General features: G+C 43.0%; 1 protein-coding gene across 1 annotated transcript in view; it reads left to right on the top strand.

Annotated features, from left to right (window-relative positions):
* Window positions 1-16,432: 16,432 nt before the first annotated feature.
* Window positions 16,433-22,764, top strand: part of EHD3 (EH domain containing 3) — a 29,358-nt gene continuing 23,026 nt past the window's right edge. The window contains exon 1 of the mRNA XM_027555737.1: window positions 16,433-17,360. Coding sequence (XP_027411538.1) covers window positions 17,134-17,360 — 227 coding nt within the window. The 5' untranslated portion in view covers window positions 16,433-17,133. The remainder of the gene's footprint in view (window positions 17,361-22,764) is intronic.

Genomic DNA, 22,764 nt, shown 5'->3' with positions numbered 1-22,764 from the left:
GACTCCATGCTTGTACATCTTGGGTCGCTAGGCCCCAGAGCAATGGCTGGCACCCAGTGGGTACTCAATACATGTCAATGGAATTAAAGAGCCCCTTACCTCTAGAACTCCTCCCTCCTCTCCCTTCCTACCTGCTTCTCTGCAATGGCCTTTTGCCCTGATTCTAATCTCTCACACCTTGCTCTTTCTGTACAACTACCACCGCACTCACTTTAGTAATGTTTGTTGTTGTTTTTAGCCACTCAGTTGTGTCTAACTCTTTCATAACCCCATGGACTGGAGTCTGCCAGGTTCCTTCTGTCCATGGGATTTCCCAGGCATGAATTCTGGAGTGGGTTGCAGTCTTCCTGATTCAGGGATTGAACTCATATCTTCTGCACTGGCAAGTGGGTTCTTTACCACTGAGCCACCAGGGAAGCCCCATTTCAGTAATACTGATAAAGAAAAGAATACTGATAATATTAGCTGTTATGGGCTCGATATTTGTATATTCCTCAAAATTCATATATGGAAACCTTATAACCCCACATGCATGCATGTGAAGTCACTTCAGTCATGTCTGACTCTTTGCAATCCTATGGACTGTAGCCCTACAGGCTCCTCTGTCCATGGGATTCTCCAGGTTAGAATACTGGAGTATTTGGAATAAGGAAAGAAATGAGTCTGTTGTGATGTGGCCCTAATTTGATAGGATTAGTGTCCCTATAAGAAGAGACACGAGAGGGCCCACACTCACTCAGTCACATGCGCTCTCTCTCTTTGTGCCCTGAAGAAAGGCCATCTGAGGATGCACTGAGAAAGCAGCCATCTATGAGCCAAGAAGAGCATTCTCATCAGAAGCTGACCCTGCCAGACTTCATCTGGGTTCTCTATCTTCCAGAACCACAAGAAAACATATTTCTGTTGTCTAAGTTACCAAGTCTACAGTATATTAGTATGGCAGTCTGAGCACATTAAAACAATAACCAACATTTACGGGCACATCTGACATCCCAGATACAATGCTAGGCACACTGCATGCAGAATCTCTGAATCTTCACAACTTTTTACCATACTCCTTTTACAAAGGGGAAACTGAGGCCCAGAGCAGTAACTTGATCAAGATAACTATAACTAGTACGCAGCAGAGAGGTGACGAAGTCCCAGGGATATCATGTTCCACTAACTTTCCATCATGTTGATAAAGAAAGTGTATCTCCATTTCTCCTGAGTCAAATCCAAAGCTTCGAAACTTTGGCCAGAACTCATGTTTACAGAGCCATCCCATCCTCATGATATTTGGTCTGAAAGTGGTGTGGGGTTCATGGGAGCGATGGTTTGGGAGAGTCAAAAGACTAGGGAGTAAAATTCTGCTGGTTTAGTTAAGGAAAATTCAATTTTCTTTTCTGAAAAATCAGTTCGTCACCAATTTAAGGCTCCCATCAAGGCATGAATTCAAACACGTTTTATAAAATATACAGAGTTCATTATTAGAGAAAAGCAAATCAAAATTACAATGAGGTACCACCTCACACTGGTCAAAATGGCCCCTGTCAAAAAATCTACAAACAATAAATTTTGGAGAGGGTGTGGAGAAAAGGGAACCCTCTTGCACTATTGGTGGGAATATAAATTGTACAGCCACTATGGAGAACAGTATGGAGATAGATTCCTTAAAAAACTAAGACTAAACTACCATATGATCCAATAGTTCCATTCCTGGGCATGTACCCTGAGAAAACCATAATTCTAAAAAGCACATGTGCTCCATGTTCAAGGCATCACTATTTACAATAGCCAGGGCATGGAAGCAACCTAGATGACAATTGACACATAAACAGATTAAGAAGTTGTGGTAAGTATTTACAATGGAATATTACTCAGTCATAAAAAGGAATGAATCTGAGTTAGTTCTAGTGAGGTAGCTGAACCTAGAGCCTGTTATACAGAGTGAAGTAAGTCAGAAAGAGAAAAACAAATATCATATATTAATGCATATATATGGACTCAAGAAAAATGCTACTGATGAACCTATTCACAGCAATCTAACCATTCTCTGCATTGATTCCTTTTTTGTGGTTCTAAGAGTAAAACAAGAAAATCAGGAACTGTTATACTAAGTGTTACTTCTGGCAGCACTATAGATAGGGATTTAAAGTCCTGGTGTTTATGGCAACGCCAAAGCTTCATAAGATAAATTGACAAGTTCTCCAATGTTTCTTCCTGCTTGATCACTATTCAGTTGGTTGCAGGTCTTTAAAACTAGGATCCAACAAAGAAAAGAGAAGGGGTTTGATTTGTGAGTGGAAGAAAGGAAAAGGAAAAATTGGTGGTTCCATGTATAAGTTTTAAGCATTAGAAATTTTCCCAAAAACCAAGATAATAAAAAGAGGCTTTGTGGACTAGCTCATAAATTAAAAGTCATCTCCAAGGTTCCAAAGTAAATTCTAAGACCTAAGTTATTAATTTCTTCACACTGAAAATATATTCAGAATGTCATAGGAAAATATTCTTTAAGAAACTCACTGGGAAGTTTGGAAATAAAAACAGACAAGGTACTTTTTCAGCAGGAGGGTGTTTCCCTAAGTTGTCAGAGACTTAATTAGAATTTGAAGGACATTGATTTCTAACCTGAGTGAACTTGAATTGTTAAGATGTGCTGTATCTGGGAAGGGCTTGGGGAAGCCCCAGGAGTCATTCAGATCGGGGAGGCAGGGCAGGCATCAGGGCAGAATGGTCTGGAATGGGTGAGGGTAAAAGATGCAGAAATATACTGAGATCCAGCTCTAGGCAGGCAGCATCAGAGAGGGTCAAGAACAGCATGGCAACCTGACCACAGGGCACAGCTGGATTCCTAGAAAAGTAACGGATGTGTGGCTGACCTCTGTCTCTTAGGGCAGAGGGTTTAGTGTGTGAGTTAATCGCTCAGTCATGTCCAACTCTTTGCGACCCCAAGGACTGTAGCTGCCAGGCTTCTCTGTCCATGGGATTCTCCAGGCAAGTTTACTGGAGTGGATTGCCATTCCCTTCTCCAGAGGATCTTCCTGACCCAGGGATCCAATCCTGGTCTCCCGCACTGCAGGCAGATTCTTTAGCATTTGAGCTACAGGGAAGTCATGGTCTAGGATGTAAGGCAATTGCTTATCAGAAAACCAAATAAGAAAAGAGCAGAATTATTGACCAGATGTCAAGAGCCCATAAAATACCCAGATTAGGCCCTGGTTATTTCCCCAGCCTTGGGGCAGAATTGGTCGATAAATGATGGGTGGATGGAGGTGAAACGGGAGCAGACCCAAGAGAACCCTCTATCACCCTCCATTCGGGTTACTGTCTTCCCTACCTTACCTTCTCTGACCTAATATTGGTCCAGGGGAGCAGGTCTGTGTAGCATGTGGGATCATACTGGGCAATGCCTGGGACACATGTATTTATGACATATATATCATATATGGTACATAACATTTCAGTTAGACAGGAAGTGCATTTTGGCATTTCTCTAGCAAGTTCACAAAACATCCATTAATCTAGCATGCTGACCTCTTTTTTTTTTTTTTTTAACATGCTTTCCCCCATGACCTTTGGAAAGAATTTGATAACCTTACTTATGAAAAGATAGGCATGATTGATGACAGTTAAATTGTCAAATGCCAATGATTCAATGACAAAACATAAGCCTTGAAACCTAGAACTTCTTCTATTAACAATAAGCCTGGGGGAGAACTTCTTCACATGATGGGCCCTCCTGGTATCCCCCTCAGATCATATAATTATGAAGTTATGAATTATTCTTCCAAACAAAGACTGATCAAAGAGAGAAAATAAGCAAACAAACAAGTCTACTTTATGATTTGTTTTTTTCATTTCTTTTTTAGCTTCTAGTCTGATTCCCGGACAAATAAAAATGTTGTCTAGACTTTTTTGTTTCAGTGCCTCACAGGGTACATTTCTTGTTTTCTGCTTCTATTCTTAATTATGTTAGGAATTATTAAACTTGTCCAAATTGATACACAACTACAGAACATATTACCATTCTTCTTCTCTACCTTTATTTAGTTCCTGACATCACTTTCCTGTGAGCGTCTCACAATTTTACCTCTACTTATCTATCGGTGTGGGTTTGTTTATTTTCCATTTGACTTGTAACCTCAACTATAGCTACTGGCAGTACATTTGTCTGCCATTATGATGCTCATTGCAAGGAAAATTAGTTGCTAAGGACAACAGTGTGGTTTTTATATTTCCTTCCAAGAGGTAGTGGCAAGGTTTCTGTCAAGACAGAAGCCCTGATGGTAAATAAACCATGACTAATCTCAGGGGTACAAAATGAGTAAGACATAGTGCCTAATGCCCAGAAAATCCAAGAAGGAAAGGGGAAAGAGCCCCAGGGCCAGTAGCATCCCACCCAGGGTGATGACTCCACAGAACTGCCGATACAGCAGCTCTTATTCTTGAGAGTTCTGCCATACAAGACCCTCTAAAAGTGGTGTCTCTAGCTTGAAGGCTTCCAGGTCACCAATCAAAGGAAACCCTCACCTTAACAATTGTGTCTACTAGCTATCCTCAATCTTGTATTTTCTTAAAATAAGGGTTTTTCTCTACATCAAAAAAACAGCAGGCTTTTATGGAATATGTGGACTCAGGTTTTCAACAGGACATTGGCAGAGGTTTATATTGAAATATATTTTTCTCCTATGGGCTTCTTAGGGCTTCCCTGTTGGCTCAGACAGTAAAGAATCCACCTACAATGAGGGAGACCTGGGTTTGATCCTTGGGTTGGGAAGATCCTCTGGCGGAGGACATGACAACCTACTCCAGTATTCTTGCCTGGAGAATCTCCCTGAACAGAAGAGCCTCAGGGCTACAGTCTATGGGGTTGCAAAGAGTCGGACATGACTAAGCACTCACACACCTGGCACCACAGTTCCATGGAAGGGTTTGTACATGCCTTTCAAAATATAGAAAATCAAATATCCTTTTAATCCAAGAACCTGATCTCTGAAGACTGAGTGTCTGGACTTTCAGAGATGAGGCAGCAGCTCAGAAAACATTAGTCACTTAGTCACCCTCAGGTCTGAGCCTCCTGAGTACCTGGCGTGTTTTACCTTGATCTGTCCTTTCTAGGATTTTGGAGTCTGTGTCCTAGAGAGAGCTTGCGCTTAGAGCCAGAGAAACCTGAGGTTTGAACCCAGCTCCAACCACTTACTGGCTCAGCTTTAACATCTCAGTTTTATCTACAAAATAGGGATAATATATACCTTGTAACATAAGTGGGAAAATTCAACTCTATTCATTTCATAATAAATACAAAACATTTAGTCCAGTGGCCAGTCCATAATAATAAGTAAATTGTGTTAAAATAATAATTATAATTGTTCTTTAATGATTGGATTTAATGGTTATAGAGAGCTTTAGGAAACTCTTAACCCCTGGGCCTGAGTGTGAGCTGCCTACAGCATATCCAGGGAAAGCTCAGACAGGAGACAGGAATGTTTAAGATTACTGGCATACAGACGGTAACCCAAATCTTGCAACTGGGTAATATCACAGTAGTAGATTAATTCTTTCTGGCTCGTCCTATATTCATATTTTTTGCCCTCGCAGGGAATAGTCCTCTAAATACAACTTTTAAAATCTCAGTTCCTAAAATTATTCATAATGCTACATAGTGATTGTTTCCCTTACTATTAACCATACCACATCAAACCACATCTGGGTATATCAATTGGTTTACCTACACTTATAAAAACTGTGGCACATGCCCTGCTCTGCGTCGTTCTAGGTACTAAGTTTCTGCTCACTCTCTGGGAGAATCATGAGGTTGAATTGTCATGAAAATGAAGTAAGCCATCTGTCTAAGAACAACTAGCATAGTGCCCACCGTTATAGCAGGCTTTCAGGCAGCATTGATAGTTCTCATCTCCTGTGTTTGTGTTCATGCAGCTCAATCTTATAATTATTTTTGGCAGCTACATTTTAGTGTTGACTCACACTGAGTTTGCTGTCAATGTAATCTCATGTCACATGTTAAGACATGTGAGTTCTGTCTCATCCTACAAAAAGAAAACCCACTGAGAAGATCCTAGACTGAGCTTCAGTATCCTTATGGCTATCGTAGATTTCACTCCCCAAACCTACTGCTCCTCCTGTGCTCTCAGTTTCTATTCACAGCATCACCATCTACCCAGGCTTCTAAGAAAGAACACCCAGAGTACATAACACAAATATGTAATTATGTATATAAAGTCCTCTATATACAAAACACATGTATCTGTCAAATCTAAGAGGATGCTACGTGCCTGGTGCCAAGAATATTTTTTATCTGACCAAGAAAAAAAAGCATAAGTGTTGAAAGAGTTCACAATTCCAAAGCTAAGGAGATGAAAGAAAGAAGAATCCAGATAGTTATAAGAATAGCACTGACATCAGGAACAAAACAAGAAGTCTCTTTTTAAAATTCCCAACATTGTTTTAAAATTTCTGGCAAAATATGAAATATAATTATAAGCCTAAATGGTATTAATAACGAAGAAAAACACTAGTTGATCCTCACTTAACTTGAAAACAGAATAAACTAAAAAGTACTGTATAAATGAGCATTTAGTAAAAAAAAAAATACATAAGACACTTTTTAAAGTAATGGCATTCCTATATATAGCAGTAAGTGTGTGTGTAAGTTGGTCAGTCATGTCCAACTCTTTGCAACGCCATGGACCGTAGCCGGTTAGATTCCTTTGTCCACGAAATTCTCCAGGCAAGACTACTGGAGTGGGTTGCCATTCCCTTCTCCAGGGGATCTTCCTGATCCAGAGATTGAACCCAGGTCTCCTACATTGCAAGTGGACTCTACCATCTAAGCCACCAAGGAAGCTCATACAGCAATAAGCATTTTGAAATTATCATAATAGAGATAACTTTCATAGTGACAATAAAAATATAAAATAACTGAGAATAATCTTAAGGGAAACATTTTTACTTATTTGAGGGCAACTACAAAAAATTTACACAGATGTAAAACAGTAAGTGGAAACTTGTATCATATTCTTGGATTGAAAATTCAAATATTAAGATGTTAATTCTCCAAAAATTAATTTATAGTTTTATTGAGACTCTGATTAAAAAAAAAAATACCCCAATGATCTTGTTTTGTCGGGGAGGGCAGAGACGAGGAGAAGGTAATTGACAAAACATCTTTAAATTTAGTCTGGAGGGATAAACACAGAGACAGAAGATGAATGTCCTTATTGTGAAAACAAGGAACAATTTTCAAAACAACGAGAAAAACACTAAATATTTTTAGAAAAATGAAGGACAAACAAAAATAGACAATCACAGAAGAAATATAAATGGCTTATAAACAAATAAAAATTTCAAACTTTTTTATAATAATATATACACTCCTTTTTTAAAATGAACTATGTTCTACTTTGAGATTGGTGAATTCATTTAAATGATAACATACAGTGTTAGAGGGGGAAAAATCATAGGAACTCTAACATCATTGCAATAGAGATACAAATTGTTGTGCCTCTTCTGAAAAGCAATTTGGTCTAAGTATCAAAAGAATTAATAATGTTCCCAATGGTTCCATTTATAAAATATATTTTAAGTAAATTAAACTGTAGATGAAGAACTATGTACAAAGGTGTACATCTTTCAGTAAAACACAATAGATAACTCTGAAATAGAGGTTTCATTAATGCTGGCAATTATTTCTGCCAATGACTTACATGCTCACAATTGAAGTATGGTTAATTAAATTATGGAATCTCCATAGTGTTGATTATAAGCCTTCATCCCAATTTAATTATTCGAGTAGTTTCCCGGGATATGTGAAACATGCATGGTATAATGTTGACTGGGGAAAAAGCAGAGGATAAGTAAATATCTATCAACATAAATGAGATGGAAACTAAGTTACCCCAAATTTCATAATTACTTTTCAATTAGAAGGAACAAAAGAATGAGAGAAAGAGGAGGGGGAAGACAGCAAAGACAAGAAGAAAGTGAAACTCAGAAATTGTTAAAACGATTTAGTAAGGGAGAGTGCATAATCATACCAGACATTAAGATGTATCATATGATCACAGTAATTTAGGTGGCATGTTACTAAAAATAGACACATAGCTCACTGAAACAGGATAACTCTGAAATAAGGCTTTAATTATCCAATAATTTATAATGATGTATCTTTATGAAGACTTGGCAAACCAAAAGAGAACAGAAGACTATTTAACAGAGAACTGTAAAGAATCTGGAAATAATTTTGAATACATCACCATCCCACAACTTTATACCAAAACAAAACATCTGATAATGAATTTTAAAGTTACATATAAAATTTTCAAACTACAGAATACTTTTGAGAAAAATTCAAATTCCTAAGCAGGAGAACTCTAAGTTTAATGTAGTAATAGAAGAAATCATAAAGAATAAAACCAATAGCTTTTCCTAGAAAACAATTTTCAACTTCAATAAGTAAAAAAAATAATTTTATAAGCAAAACACAAACTAACTAAAATAAAAATAGACACAATTTTTAAATAGAGAAAAATTGAGACAGCAGTTGCTGAGTAGCAGATTTTTAAAGACTGGAGCAGGCTCTAACGTCCACTACTGTCTGTTTTTGTATTTTTAAATAATGCCCACTCCTATCTACTGCCTTTATCAGGTTCCTTCTGCTGGTTCTTTCTGTGATGGTCATAGCCTTATTGTTTTACATTCATGGGCCAACTGCAGGCAACTCCCATTTCCAGCCTCTCTGTTCATCAAGCACCACTTCCACAATGAGTCAAATTTGGAGCCCCTGATTTAGAGTTTAAGAGAGATGAGAACTCAGCCTTCCTCAAGGAGCTTCCTCTTCCTCCCCTCATAGGGAGACAGGCAAAATTTACCACCTAGGAAAGCTGCTCGGGACTTGTACTGGTTCCAGGGTCCCTCTGAATTCCTGTACTTTTGTCGTTTCACTGCTTTGTCACTTTTATGACCCAAGAGGGGTTGTTTGGTGGGATGGTGCAATCAAGATACTACCTGCAGGGACAGATTAATGTCTCTGGGCTTGGAACCGAGAACTGGCTTCTGGTTTTGCTTTCATCAAGAAGCTCAGAGCTGCACATGCTGCTCGCCTCTAAGGAGCACTGGATGAGTTCACCTCCACCCAACATGATCCCTGCACCCTCTACTTGCCCCCTTCCCCTTCCATCTAATGCCTCAAATGTTGGATTACTTTTCAGGATTCAGGAGACTTGGGTAGGCTGCCCCACATCTTTTGTGGGTCAAGGAGAAAGGAAGTAGGATGTTAGATAGCTCCACAGAGGATGCCTGCATGGGCAACGCTTTCAACCTCTCTGTGCATGAGCGTGCCTCTCTAGGAAACATTCCTATCTTCACTTTCAGCATTGCTGTGAGGGCCAGATGCTACAAGGGCAATGCCCACCCTCTAGAAACACAAGTGTTATGAAAACAGAGACGGATGATGAAGGTGATGAGGTTTTCTAATTACAGCTCATACCTTGTAAGTTACAAATGTCTTGCCTTTGGGAGATGAGGTTCTCAGAGAGAAAACTGAGCTGTAGGGGCTCATCAAGCAGACATTTTAATAAAGCCAGACATCCGCGGCCTCCCACAGTGTGGGCTTTCCTCCTTGTGATGTTGGACTTTTCAGGTGAGCTCCTGCCTGGTATACCTAGGAATGAAACTATCTTTCCGCCCATGAGAGCTGCTGTATATGACTGTCTTAGCAATTAACTACATGTGGCAATAAAGGTACGAATGGGGCAAGCTGCTGAGGGACAACTGAACAACTGAACTCAGCCTGTTACTTCATCTCCTTTTCTGTTTATAAATTTCTTGAGTACAATTCCTCATCTCCTTATTTTTATTCTAGACTTCCCTTTCTTTGTATGCAGCCAGTTTTCATTCATTCAAGGGGAAAGTGAACTACTGTTCACTGAGCATAAACTACTGTTTATACATACTTATATATGTATTTATATATAATTGTGCCATATATGTCTATATATAGATATTTATACAGAGATTATAAAACTGTATTAGGTCCGTAACCTACATTGTGTCAATTTTTCCCCACAACAGCATTCTGCAGTCATTCTTAGACCTGGTTTCACACATGAGGATACTGTCATAAAAAGAAGTTAAACAGCTTAGCCTAATTCCCAATAAGAGGAATTGTCTGAGCTGATGCACTTTCCTCTTCAACAGAGCACAACAAAATGAGTAAACTAAGGTGTACACCCCTGGGAGGGGCCAGGCTGGTAGAGGCTCAGGTTCTAGGGTTGTGGACACTGGTCTGCACTTGGACTGTCACTCTGATTTCTCTAACATCCCCAAGTTAGAGCCAGGGACATTTTTTTTTTAATTCCAGGTTCCCAATGTAGTTTCCATACTCTCATCCCTCTACTTCTAACGCGACTTTGGTGGTCTTGGTGAGAAAGGAAAGAAAAAGGAAAAAAAGGCAAAAGCCCAGTTGAATAGTGCCACCCTCAGGGGCCTGTAGCAAATGCCACAGATTCCACTATTAGCAATTGTATTTCTTGGACCCCACGAGTCACCCTCAGTTACAATACAAATGAACCAAAAAAAGTGACTCACTGATATCGAAATTAAATTGGCTTATTAAATAGGTCTAGAACACAAGGCAGTACCCACAAAATGAATAAAAATAACAGATTATTATATTAAGAGCCAACAATATACCCTGAGCACTGTCAATGGATCAGGCAGTCAACTGAGCAGTAGACATGCATTGTCTCCATTCACCTTAAATATACACTCTTACTCATAGTGGAGCTGAAACTGGAAGAGTGAAGCCGCTTTCTTGAGATCAGTGAGGATGCTGGGGGACAGGGACTGCGGGCTGACTGCCTGGGAACCTCGGGGTAACAGAATATAGGAGCCAGGTGGGGTGTTTAGGAGCAGCACATGGTAGGAGGGAGGCAGCTAGGAGCCAGATGGGGCTGAGAGCAAATGCTGACAAAATGTTGAGTAGGAAAATAATAAACTTTCAGGGGACTATGTGCTGCAGGATATGTTTTTTACAAAATTCTAAAGCATGAAACCTCAACAATATGCTATTATTAATGATAATATTAATTTAAAAACCAAGGGAATAAATTCCATAGTGTCTAGCTCTGGGGGTAGCTAGGAGACAGGCACAGAATAATGGAGGAACACATAGATACATGCAAATTACTGCTAATTTTTCCAGTTCTTAGACTGGATGATGGGTACACCAGGGGTTTATTATGTTATTTAAAAGTGTGTTCACCAAAAAAAGAAAAAATGTAACCAAAAAGCCAGGTATAAGGAGTTTGTCTTCAATCAAAATTATGGAAAAAATCTAATTTTGTGTACCCAAGGAATTTTTTTTAAAAGAATAGGGGGAATGATAAATACACGGCCAAATACTCATTTTCAAATTTAAGAAATAAAACACTGCAAATAGAGTAGAAGACACCTGTGTACCCATCCCCAATTTCTCTTCCTTTCTTGGTACATGGATTCTTTACCACTTGTACCGCCTGGAAAGCCACATACATATTCCCTTACATTTTAAAAAACTTCTGAGCATCATGAACAACAAGAAATGCTTTTTGCATGATTTAAAATTTAAGAGACATGGTATTTCATATGCTTCACATCACAGACTACCTCGGGTTTTCTTTACTCAGTGCTATGTTTTGGCATCAGACCCAGTCCCCGCATTTTCTCATTTGTATACTATTTATTTTATTATGGGCTTTCCTGGTGACTCAGATGGTAAAGAATCTGTATGAAATTAATTTTATCATATAAACATGGCACAATTTGTCCACTTTCTTGGTGAAGAAAATTTCATTGCTTATAATATTTTGCTGTTAAAAACAATGCTGCCCTCAACATAATTCTCTCCCCATGCACCTGCACATGGACAAGAGTCTCTCTAGATAAAGTGTAGGTGTGGGATTGCAGAGCGAACGGAGGACACATACACCCTGAGCTTCGCCAGGCAATGCCAAATCATTTCCTAAGGCATTTATGCCAGTCTACACATCCACCAGTGATGAGCGAGAGTTCCCATCGCTCCACATTCTCATCACCACTCAGTATCATCCAGTGTGTGGTTTTTGTCCATTTTGGTGTGTTGAAGTGCTGTCCAATTGTGGTTTGGCATTTTTCTAACTACTAATAAGGTTCAACATCTTTTCTTACTTTTATAGGGTAGGAGTCACATAGTCTTTTTTGTAAAAGAAATCTTTGTGTCTTTTGTTAATATATTTTTTTCTGTTGGAATGTTTGTCTTTTTCTTCTAATGCACAAGCATTAATTGTATATTTTGAATGTTCTTTGGTTGACTTCATGTATTGCAAATATCTTCACATTCTGTTTTGTATCGTCAGTTGAATAATAGTGACTTAAGTTTACTACTACCAAATGTATTAATCTCATTTGCAATATGCACTTTGATGTCTTCCGTTCAGTTCAGTCGCTCAGTCATGTCTGACTCTTTGCAACCCCATGGACTGCAGCACGTCAGGCCTCTCTGTCCATCACCAACTCCCGGAGCTTGCTCAAACTCATGTCCATCAAGTCGATGATGCCATCCAACCATCTCATCCTCTGTCATCCCCTTCTCCTCCTGCCTTCAATCTTTCCCAGCATCAGGGTCTTTCAAATGAGTCAGTTCTTCACGTCAGGTAGCCAAAGTATTGGAGGTCTAGTTATAGCTTCAGTCCCTTCAATGAATATTCAGGACTGATTTCCTTTAGGATTGACTGGTTGGATCTCCTTGCAGTCCAAGGGACTCTCAAGAGTCTTCTCCAACACCACAAATCAAAAGCATCAATTCTTCTGAGCTCAGCTTTCTTTATGGTCCAACTCTCACATCCATACATGACTACTGGAAAAACCATAGCTTTGACTAGACGGACCTTTGTTGGCAAAGTAATGTCTCTGCTTTTTAAGGCTGTCTAGGTTGGTCATAGCTTTTCTTCCAAGGTGCACCTTAATTTCTTGGCTGCAATCACCATGTGCGGTGATTTTGGTGTCTTATTGAAGGAATTCTTCTTGACTTTATAAATGCATTCTCTACTGCAACTTCTGTGTATATCTGGTTTCCATTTGCCGGCTATTTTACTGGGTCAGTCTTCTCTTGGTCTATCTCTATGCTAAAACCTCAGCACCTTAACCACTGCAACTTGATAATGACACCTACTAGGGCAAGTTCCCTCCTCTAACTGTTGCTATTGCCGTTGTTGCTGTGTTCCTCCTTTTTCTCCCCTCCTCCTCCTTCTACCCTTATACTTGCCTCTCTTCTTCATTCTTCTTCTGGAATACCTTATTCTTGGACTATTTACTGTCTTATATACATTTTAGAATCACCTTGTTAATTTCCATGAAAAACCCTGTTCAGATTTTAGTTTAAATTCTATCAATTATTGAATCTAGCAATTATGCTGTAAGGAATTCACATCTTTCTTACACGAAATCTTTTCATAATTGAACATAGTACATCTCTCCCATTTATTTAGAACTTCTTTCATGTCTTCCCATTGATTTTTATCATTTTTCATTTAACAGTCTTGCACATCTTTTGTCAGATTTATCCCTAGGGTATTTTTTTTTTTTCGTAGCTTTTTAAAAAGCTCTCCTTTGTAACTCTTTATTGCTAGTATATAGACATGCTGCATTATTACTTGGTTCTTTTTTTAAAAGATATATTTCCCAACTCTTAGGGCTTCCCAGGAGTGCTAGTGGTAAAGAGCCCACCAATGCAAGAGACATAAGAGATGCAGGTTCAATCCCTGGGTCAGGAAGATCACCTGGAGGTGGGCACAGCAATCCACTCCAATATTCTTGCCTGGAGAATGCTATGGACATAGGACCCTGGCGGGCTAAAGTCTGTAGTGTCCCAAAGACCTTCACCAACTCTTTACCATCAAGAGCTAGAGTAACATGTATCCATGTATACTGAGTAAATTAGGTATTCAGGCTGATGTTGAGTTGTACACAATATCATGGTTGTACTAGTTACTAAAATATTGAAATATTTCCAATAAAGGAACCCCCTGACTTCCCTGCTGGCACCCTGGCCATCCTGGCCTCTCTCCATGGACAGACCCAGACCTTCCCCATCACCCAAACACTACTAATGTGGTTTAACATATTTATAGGACAGTCTTGTAGTCTCTTTTTATAAAAGGAATTTTTGAGTCTTCCACTAATTCTTTCTATTGGAATTTTTTCTTATTAAGACAGGCATTAATTGTGTATTTTGAATGCTCTTTGAGGGTCTTATTATTGTAATATGCTTTCACTCTTTTTTGTATCTCTACCCAAAAGGGGCGGGGGGCCTTAGGCCCTGCTTCACTGGAAAGATAGACGAGTGTTCTGATTGCTCCATTCCTATGCCATGTGAGTTGTTAAAAATTTTGAAAGTTGCCTTGTACGCTCACATGCCAGTGCTAAAGTAACACCAAGGTGAAATATTCATCTGAGTGATTTCTCAATCAAGGTGCAGAAAGCTCAGAAAGAGGAGATCAGCTCTGGGGATCAAGAAGAGGGTCAAGAGATCTGAACTGTAACCAAGGAGACGCAAGCCAGCACCCACCTCTGAGGATCCCCACCCGAATCTCTGTACCTTGCCTCGCTCCTCCCCTTGGAGTTCCCACAGGCACCATGAGCACATTTCAGACTTTAAATGCCAAGTCTGCTCTCTTCCTGACTCCAAACTGGTGGAATAGTGTCTCCAACCACCTTGCCCCCACCACTGCTGCCGCCGCCACCAAGTCACTTCAGTCGTGTCCGTCTCTGTGCGACCCCATAGACAGCAGCCCACCAGACTTCCCCGCCCCTGGGATTTTCCAGGCAAGAACACTGGAGTGGGTTGCCATAACCTCGCCCCCAACAGTAGGAAATTCAGAATTATCCTAGACTCTGCCTTACCCATAGTACTGCTTACCAAGATCTGTCAATTCTATGCCATTAAAAAAAAAAATCTCCTAAATATAATCTTTTCTCTATCCCAATTACTCCAACTCCTGAATTTCTGAATAGTTTCCGAGTCAGTCTTTTGGCCTCCAGCCTCTCTTGTTTCTCCAGTCCCTCCCCTGCACCGCTACCCACATTACCAGTCCCACCTGGCCCCTGAGCCTACTCTGTTTCCTCATCGGTGGAGAGGAGTATGTGGAAGCCATCTGCCCTGGCAGCAGGGGGTGTTTTGTCACTGGTGCAAAAATAAAGCAGATCGACTTTGAGTTGGTTTTATTATTGTGTTTAAATTCCCTGCAGACAATGCACCCCTTTTTGCCTACACCTGCCTGGCCAGCTGTTCTCATCCGCTTCTCCTTGGCATGAAACTGGGGACGTGATCTGCCCTATAGAGCTGCTGTGTGCTACGCTTAGACATTCAGTCATGTCAGCTCCTTTGTCCATGGGGATTCTCCAGGCAAGAATACTGGAGTGGGTCGCCATGCCCTCCTCCAGGGGATCTTCCCAACCCAGGGATCGAACCCAGGTCTCCTGCATTGCAGGCAGATTCTTTACCATCTGAGCCACCAGGGAGGCTACGAAGGTTAAATGAAACAATACTTGCTGGGAACTTAGCCCAGGCCCCTGCACATGGTGAGCATTTGGTCCATGTTAACCATGATTAATAATAACATTATTATTGATTCCTTATTCCCTCTGTTGATTCCTGTTTCTGTAAAACCTTTTCTGCCTGGCCTCAGTCACTCCCCCCCATCCTCCTGAATTCCATACTCTTGGCAGCAAACTGTTGACTCTGCCTTCACCCCACCAAGTTCTTCCATGTTCCCCTACCTTTGCAAGTGCCCTTTACTCAGCCTGGAATGTCCCCCTTCTTCTCTGTGGGTTCATCATTTAAGATCCAGCTCACAGTCAAGCTTTCTGTGATGCCTTCCTCAGATTATCCAGACAAAAACGATGCCTCCTCCCGCTATGCACCCAGGCCTTCTGTTCCTATCTCCTCTTAAAACCCGGCCTGGCTGGAGTTCCTGGAAGACAGAGACTCTATGTGCTTATTTTGGTGATCAAATTTGTAACCACAGTCACCAAAATCGTGCCGTAATACTGGCTTAATACTTGTGGACGTTTTGCTTATTTTGTTCGATTTTATTGGAAGGAATGAACAAATGAATGAATGAGAATAGTTTAACTTCACCTAGATCTAGCGAAAAGTTTGTGTAGTGATAGGGTTGGTCATTTGGGGCAAGCTAATATTGGACTCTTCTTTCCATGCGCCAAGAAAAATACTAACAATAGAGAACCTGTCATCCTAAGGAACTGAACTCAGTAACTAAAGGAAAGCCTATATTTAAAGAGCAGGGAGAGTGTGAAGCAGGTCAACTCTGTCTTCGCAGCTATCCCTGAGAGGGCGCTGTTCCCAAATCAAACCTCCAGAGGCCAGGAATGAAATACTAGAGCGTTCCCACAGAGCTCAGCATCCCTTCCTTCCCAGGCAGCGAGCGGTCGCGGGTCCCCAGTGGGGCCACTGCCCACAAACATGGCGGCGCCCTGCTCAGCTTCTCCCCGCCGGGGCCGCAGGGCAGCGCCAGTCTTGCCAGTACTCGGGGACTTCCTCCGCGAGCCGGCTTCCTGCACGGCTGGCATTTAAACCCGAGCCTGGGGCTGCGGGCTGCGGCTGCAGATGCTGAGCTGTCCGCGGGCTGGGCAGCGCCGCCGCCTCCTCTGAGCCTCCGGGGCGGGCGGGAGCAGATTCGAAGCATCCCTTAACTGCACCCGAGCCAAAGTGGGAGAGAGCTGGGGGAGACCGGGGGACCGGGCATCTGACATTTTAATTGCAGGTTTGACTTTTTTCCCAAAATCGCAGCTCTCCCGCCCAACCCAGATATTTTTCCTCTCTCCGGCCTTGGTTGCTGGATGAAGCCGGGGCTGAGCTTGGTCCTGGGAGGAGGGGAAGAGCGCGTTCGCGGTCCCACGCCGTCGACCCGGGGACCCCCGAGCCCTGAGTCCTGGCCATGGTGCGGCTGAGCCCGGCGCTCCGGTGAGGCGGCGGCGCGGTTGGGAACCCGGTGGGCCCTCCCTGCGGGACACCTTCCCCAAGGACCCGGGGTCGCCGACTCCACGCCCTCCTGCTGGGACTGCGCACCGGGGGCGAGCAGGCGAGCGGTGGCCGCGATGTTCAGCTGGCTGCGCTCCGACGACCGCCGGAGGAAGGACCCCGAGGTCTTCCAGACCGTGAGCGATGGGCTCAAGAAACTGTACAGGACCAAGCTGCTGCCGCTGGAAGAGCACTATCGCTTCCACGAGTTTCACTCTCCTGCCCTGGAGGATGCCGATTTCGACAACAAGCCCATGGTGCTGCTGGTGGGCCAGTACTCCACCGGGAAGACCACCTTCATAAGGTGAGCCAGCCAGGGTCCCCCAGCAGCCCACCCAGCTGCCCAGCGTTAGACCCTCTGCTCACTCCCGATGTCCCTCCTGGGGACAAGAGATAAGTCTTCACTTGAAATCTCTGAAGAAATCCTTGTGTGGGGGTTGTCCAAAGCTTACCCTGTAATTTCATTGGATGGTCCCTTGCTCCATCCTACCTAGCACCTCTCCTCTGCACTCAGCCCATGAAGTGTAAAGTTCAGAGCCATCCCTATGCTACCCATTTTATGGATGGTGAAACTGAAACCCAGGAGGCACAAGTGAGACGTATCCTGGTCACAAATTAGGCTGGTGGGGGTGTCTGACACCCTCTCTTTGTATGGACATGCGCTTGATGGTCAGGACCACTTCCCTTGCCTTATAAAAGCTTCAGCCACTCACACGGGGGCTTTACAGTTGCAGCCAAGGAGGTGGGCCAGGGAGCCCGCTTGTCGTTCTTTCATCAGTTTCCTTTTCCAATCAGAGCTCTTTACAAATATCTCTTGGCGACTGGAGACAAGCAGTGTCTAGAGGCAGAATGCTGTTTTGTTTCCTGTTGATCTTCATGGCTCCGTAATCATATTAAAGTCTTTTGGAGGTGGACAGAATATTGGCCACGGTCTCATCCAGCTCCTTGACTTGGCAGGCAAGATAACTGAGGCGTAGAGAGGTTAAATGAGTTGTCCAAAGCCATATAACAGGATGGGAGGCTGACCTGGGAATGCGGTCCTAGATGCATGGGAGGAGATGGTTGGCTCAATGCCTATAACTTTGAGGGTGAGTCATCCATCCCCTTGAATTACAGAATCCTCGGGCTGTAGGGATCCTCAGGAAGTCAGCTGTCCTCCTGGCCTTCAAGAGAAGTCCACTTATTGTCCACCAGAGGGATAAGGACCTTTCATATCTTTAGAAGACAGGCTTCTCTCCAGCCCTCAGGCCACATAGCCTTCAAGGCCAGGCCATCTTCCTTGGCCTCATTCACACATTCACAGGCCTGAAAGCTGTTGAGGGTGCTCTGTGTTGAGTGGCCCTCTGTGTTGAGAGTCAGGCTCATAGAAAGTGGTGATGGGTTCAGTTCCCCTCCGCCCCCGCAGTCAATGGTGCTCATCTCCTGTGGAAAGTTTCAAAGCAGGGATGCTTTTGTTTCCATTCATTGACCTGTAACATGCAAAGCACTGTGCTTTGTTTGGTGAGGAAAGCAGAAAAGTTCACAGTCTAGTTCCTGATTTTCTAGATTCAAATTTTAGTGCTAAGCTTTTAACACAAGCCGGGAGCAGGGCACACACCATATTAACATGACATGTCTGAACATCAGCTGAGTTTTTCCTTGTGGGGTGGACAGCCTTGGAGTCACTCAGCTTGAGAGGCTGAGTGATTTCTGAAGTTGGGTACCCAGGGGGATTGTTGGCTTTTGGAGGTCTTATATTGTTAGAACTGCAAGGACCCTTGCAAACAATCTAATTCATTGCTTCTTAAGTTTTCATAAAGTCTGTGAACTCATCTTTACAAAAAAGTACCTACATCTCATACTCATACAAAATTATATTACCTATAATTTTGGGAGTCCAAGCCTTGGACCTTAGGGCAAAAACCCCTGATCTAATCCATCTCCCTTTTTTTGTTAAACACCCATTGCAGCCAAAGACACCTCAGAGCCTCCTGGTTCTGTGCAAGGTTTCCTTTGTAACATACATCTTCCACCTGGCTCCATGGGAAGCACAGGCCATTTACAAATGGCTCCTGCCCATCACATGGCCTTCCCCAGCCCTCTGGCCACACCTTGGTTATAATTCTTAGTAGGTTGTTTAGAACTTCTCCTTCCTGTGGCACCAGCACTTACTGCCTGGCTCCCTGGGGCCTTGTGCGGGGGGTCTCTGCTACAGGAGCTCCCAGTAGACATTGCAGAATGGGAGGGGAGGTGGGGAGAAGCCAACATCCCCGAGGGCAAGATCCCAGAACAGCAGACGTGTTTAAGTGCCTCTTGTCTGAGACACTCTCCTGGCTTTGCCTGAGTCATGCTGGCTGTTAACTGGGTCTAAAAAGGTGGCAGAGCCGAATTGCTATAGATTACTCCTTATCTGAGGGAGACAGGAAGGCCGGGAGAGGCAGAGCCCTCCTTTTTCTTATCCGCTGAGTACAAGCATTCGCCCTCCCCACTCATGTCAGTAACCGAATTTAGCTCGTGCATCAAAAGCTGTCTCTCTTTTAGAGAGAAGATCCCAGCAGGGGAGGAGGGGTGGCAGCACAGGGAAGGCCTCCAAAACCAAATTACATATTTTCCTTTCTTCTCATTAAATCCACTGAACAGTAATTTTTTTTAAAAATTGGAAAATGCAGACAAGAGTAAATTTGAGGAAGACGAAAAAATGCCCCATCATCATCCTACAACTCAGGGGAAACCATTTTAAATATTTTATATGTAGTTCAGTTCAGTTCAGTCGCTCAGTCGTGTCCAACTCTTTGTGACCCCATGGACTGCAGCACGCCTGGCTTCTCTGTCCATCACCAACTCCTGGAGATTACTCAAACTCATGTCCATTGCCCTGCCAATGCAGGAGACATAAGAGACTCGGGTTCGATCCCTGGGTGGGGAAGATCCCCTGGAGGAGGACATAGCAACCCATTCCACTATTCTTGACTGGGAAATTCCCATGGACAGAGAAGCCTGGTGGGCTACAGTCTGTGGGGTGGCAAAGAGTTGGATACAGTTGAAGTGACTTAGCGCATATATATGATGTATGTATATAATATATGTATATGTGTATATATACATATTATATAACACATATAATACATATTTCCAGTATTTTTAGCTATTTTATAACACAGTTGAGATCATGCCATAATGTAATTTTGTATGTGGATTTATTTCACTTATAGCATGAACATTTCTCGAGTAAATTTTTAAATCTCTGTAAGCATTATTTTTAAGAGCTGCATGATATTTCACTGTATGTATATGCAGTTATTCATTTAACCAATCTACTTCTTTTGAATATTTGAAGTTGTTTCTAATTTTATTTTGTGCTATTATTGTAGGATCAATCTATCTCTATGTATAATACTTTTCCACGTATTAGGCTGTTTTTTCAGAGATTCCCAGAAGTGAAATCACTAGGCCAAAGGTTGTACAGAGTTTTGGTTTGTTTGTTTGTTTAATTTTTTCTGATTTTTTAATCTTGGTAGTAAGAATCACATTTTTAAGTTGCTTTTTAAAAGAGTCAGTTGATACCACACGCCTTCCCCAAAGCAGAGAAGGTTCCACTCGGGGTGGCTAGGAGCGCCTGGGTGCAGAATCCAGCCTGCCTTCACAGGTGCAGCCTCTCCCCTCCCCGCTTCTTGCCTTGAGTGCGGCCATTCACATCTTGTATTCCAGCCTGAACCTGAGAGGGATCCTTCCCTTGGAAATAAAGACTTGCCTCTTCATCCCCTGGCCCTTGGCCTTCTGTCTCCTAGCGTCCATCCCCTTTCAGTTACATTTCCTTGCCTCAGGGTCTATTTCTTGTCTCAGGAAGAACATGCAGAAAAGAACATTCTTCTAATAACTAATTAATGTGCTATGATCTCTGCCTGTAACAACTTCACTGGCCTAAGGCCCAGCAACCCAGAGTAATAAAATAAACAATAAATTGGCCGGGTGGCTGTTTCCTCCAACACAGGCTGCCTCTTCCTAGTACAGTAGCTCTGTGTCCTTCTGGCCTGGCAGCCTCTCCTCCCACCTCTGCTGTTTTTCTCTCTTCATTCTTCCTTACTCTGGCCTGCAATCTCAAGTCCCTCCTCCTTTGCACCGGTTGGCCCCCTGGTCACAGAGATGAATGGCTGGCTGCCCCAGGGGCTCTAAGGCCCGGGATCCCAAGGCCTCAAAGAGGACCTCGCTGGCCTGTGGCCATGCTGTAGTAGAGGGCCTGGGGCTTTGGGTGTGGGGCTTGGGGCTGCTGGAGCTGAGTGGGCTGTGTCTCCATAGGGAGAGCTCAGCTGGTCTTGAGCATCTCCCAGCCCTTCTGTAGCATGACTGAGCCTCTACAGTATGAATGGGCACATGGTGGGGTGGGGGCTGGGTGGCTACTCAGCTGGTCCTTTCGCTCCCCCTTTTTCAGGGGGCTCTTTGCATCCTCCTGTAAAGGTGACTCAGCATTTACCTGTGGTTGTACCCTCTCTCGTCACCTCTCTGGCATCTCTGCTGCCCAGGGCTCGTAGCAGCATCACCCCAAGAAAGGATGATTCTCTAATAAGCTGAAGGGTTAGTGAAGGGCCCCTTTCCATTCCAGTAGACCCACTGTCCTCTGCCAGGCACCTGCTAGCCACAGCCTCGGCAGCTCCTCACTCCTGTCACCCATCCGAGGTCCATGGACATCCTTTTCCTGTCAGGGATCTGATCTGCTAGTCCATAAGTGTGACTAGGTGGACATCTGCCTGCCTCTTACAAAGGCCTGAGTGTTACTCAAGGGAGAGAGGACAGAGCATTGGTCTACCTCCTGATGTCTGGCTTAAGATTTGTCTTGAGAGTCAGGCACAAGCTGGAACCAAGATTGCCAGGAGAAATATCAATAACCTCAGATATGCAGATGACACCACCCTTATGGCAGAAAGTGACGAGGAACTAAAGAGCCTCTTGATGAAAGTCATAGAGGAGAGTGAAAAAGTTGGCTTAAAACTCAACATTCAAAAAACGAAGATCATGGCATCCAGTCCCGTCACTTAATGGCAAATAGATGGGGAAACAATGGAAATAGTGACAGGCTTTTTTTTCTTGGGCTCCAAAATCACTGCAGGTGGTGAATGCAGGCATGAAATTAACAGATGCTTGCTCCTTGGAAGAAAAGCTATGACCAACCTAGACAGCATATTAAAAATCAGAGACAACACTTTGCCAACAAAGATCCATCTAGTCAAAGCTATGGTTTTTCCAGTAGTCATGTATGGATGCTAGAGTCGGACTATAAAGAAAGCTGAGCACTGAAGAACTGATGCTTTTGAACTTTGGTGTTGGAGAAGACCCTTGAGAGTCCTTTGGACTGCAAGGAGGTCAAACCAGTCCATCCTAAAGGAAATCAGTCCTGAATATTCATTGGAAGGACTGATGCTGAAGCTGAAGCTCCAATACTTTGGCCACCTGATGTGAAGAATGGACTCATTGGAAAAGACCCTGATATTGGGAAAGATTGAAGCAGGAGAAGAAGGGGACGACAGAGGATGAGATGGTTGGATGGCATCACCAACTCGATGGACGTGAGTTCAAGTGAGCTCCAGGAGTTGGTGATGGACAGGGAAGCCTGGCATGCTGCAGTCCATGAGGTTACAAAGAGTCAGACATGACTGAGTGACTAAACGGGACTGAACTGAGAGTCAGGTATGGAGGTCATCAGGAGAAACAGGACTGGGAGAAGGACCTCTGGG

This window comes from Bos indicus x Bos taurus, chromosome 11 (assembly GCF_003369695.1).
Source record: "Bos indicus x Bos taurus breed Angus x Brahman F1 hybrid chromosome 11, Bos_hybrid_MaternalHap_v2.0, whole genome shotgun sequence".
Taxonomy (NCBI): domain Eukaryota; kingdom Metazoa; phylum Chordata; class Mammalia; order Artiodactyla; family Bovidae; genus Bos; species Bos indicus x Bos taurus.
Note: the sequence above shows the minus strand (reverse complement) of the source record. Positions and strands in the feature narration are given on the sequence as shown.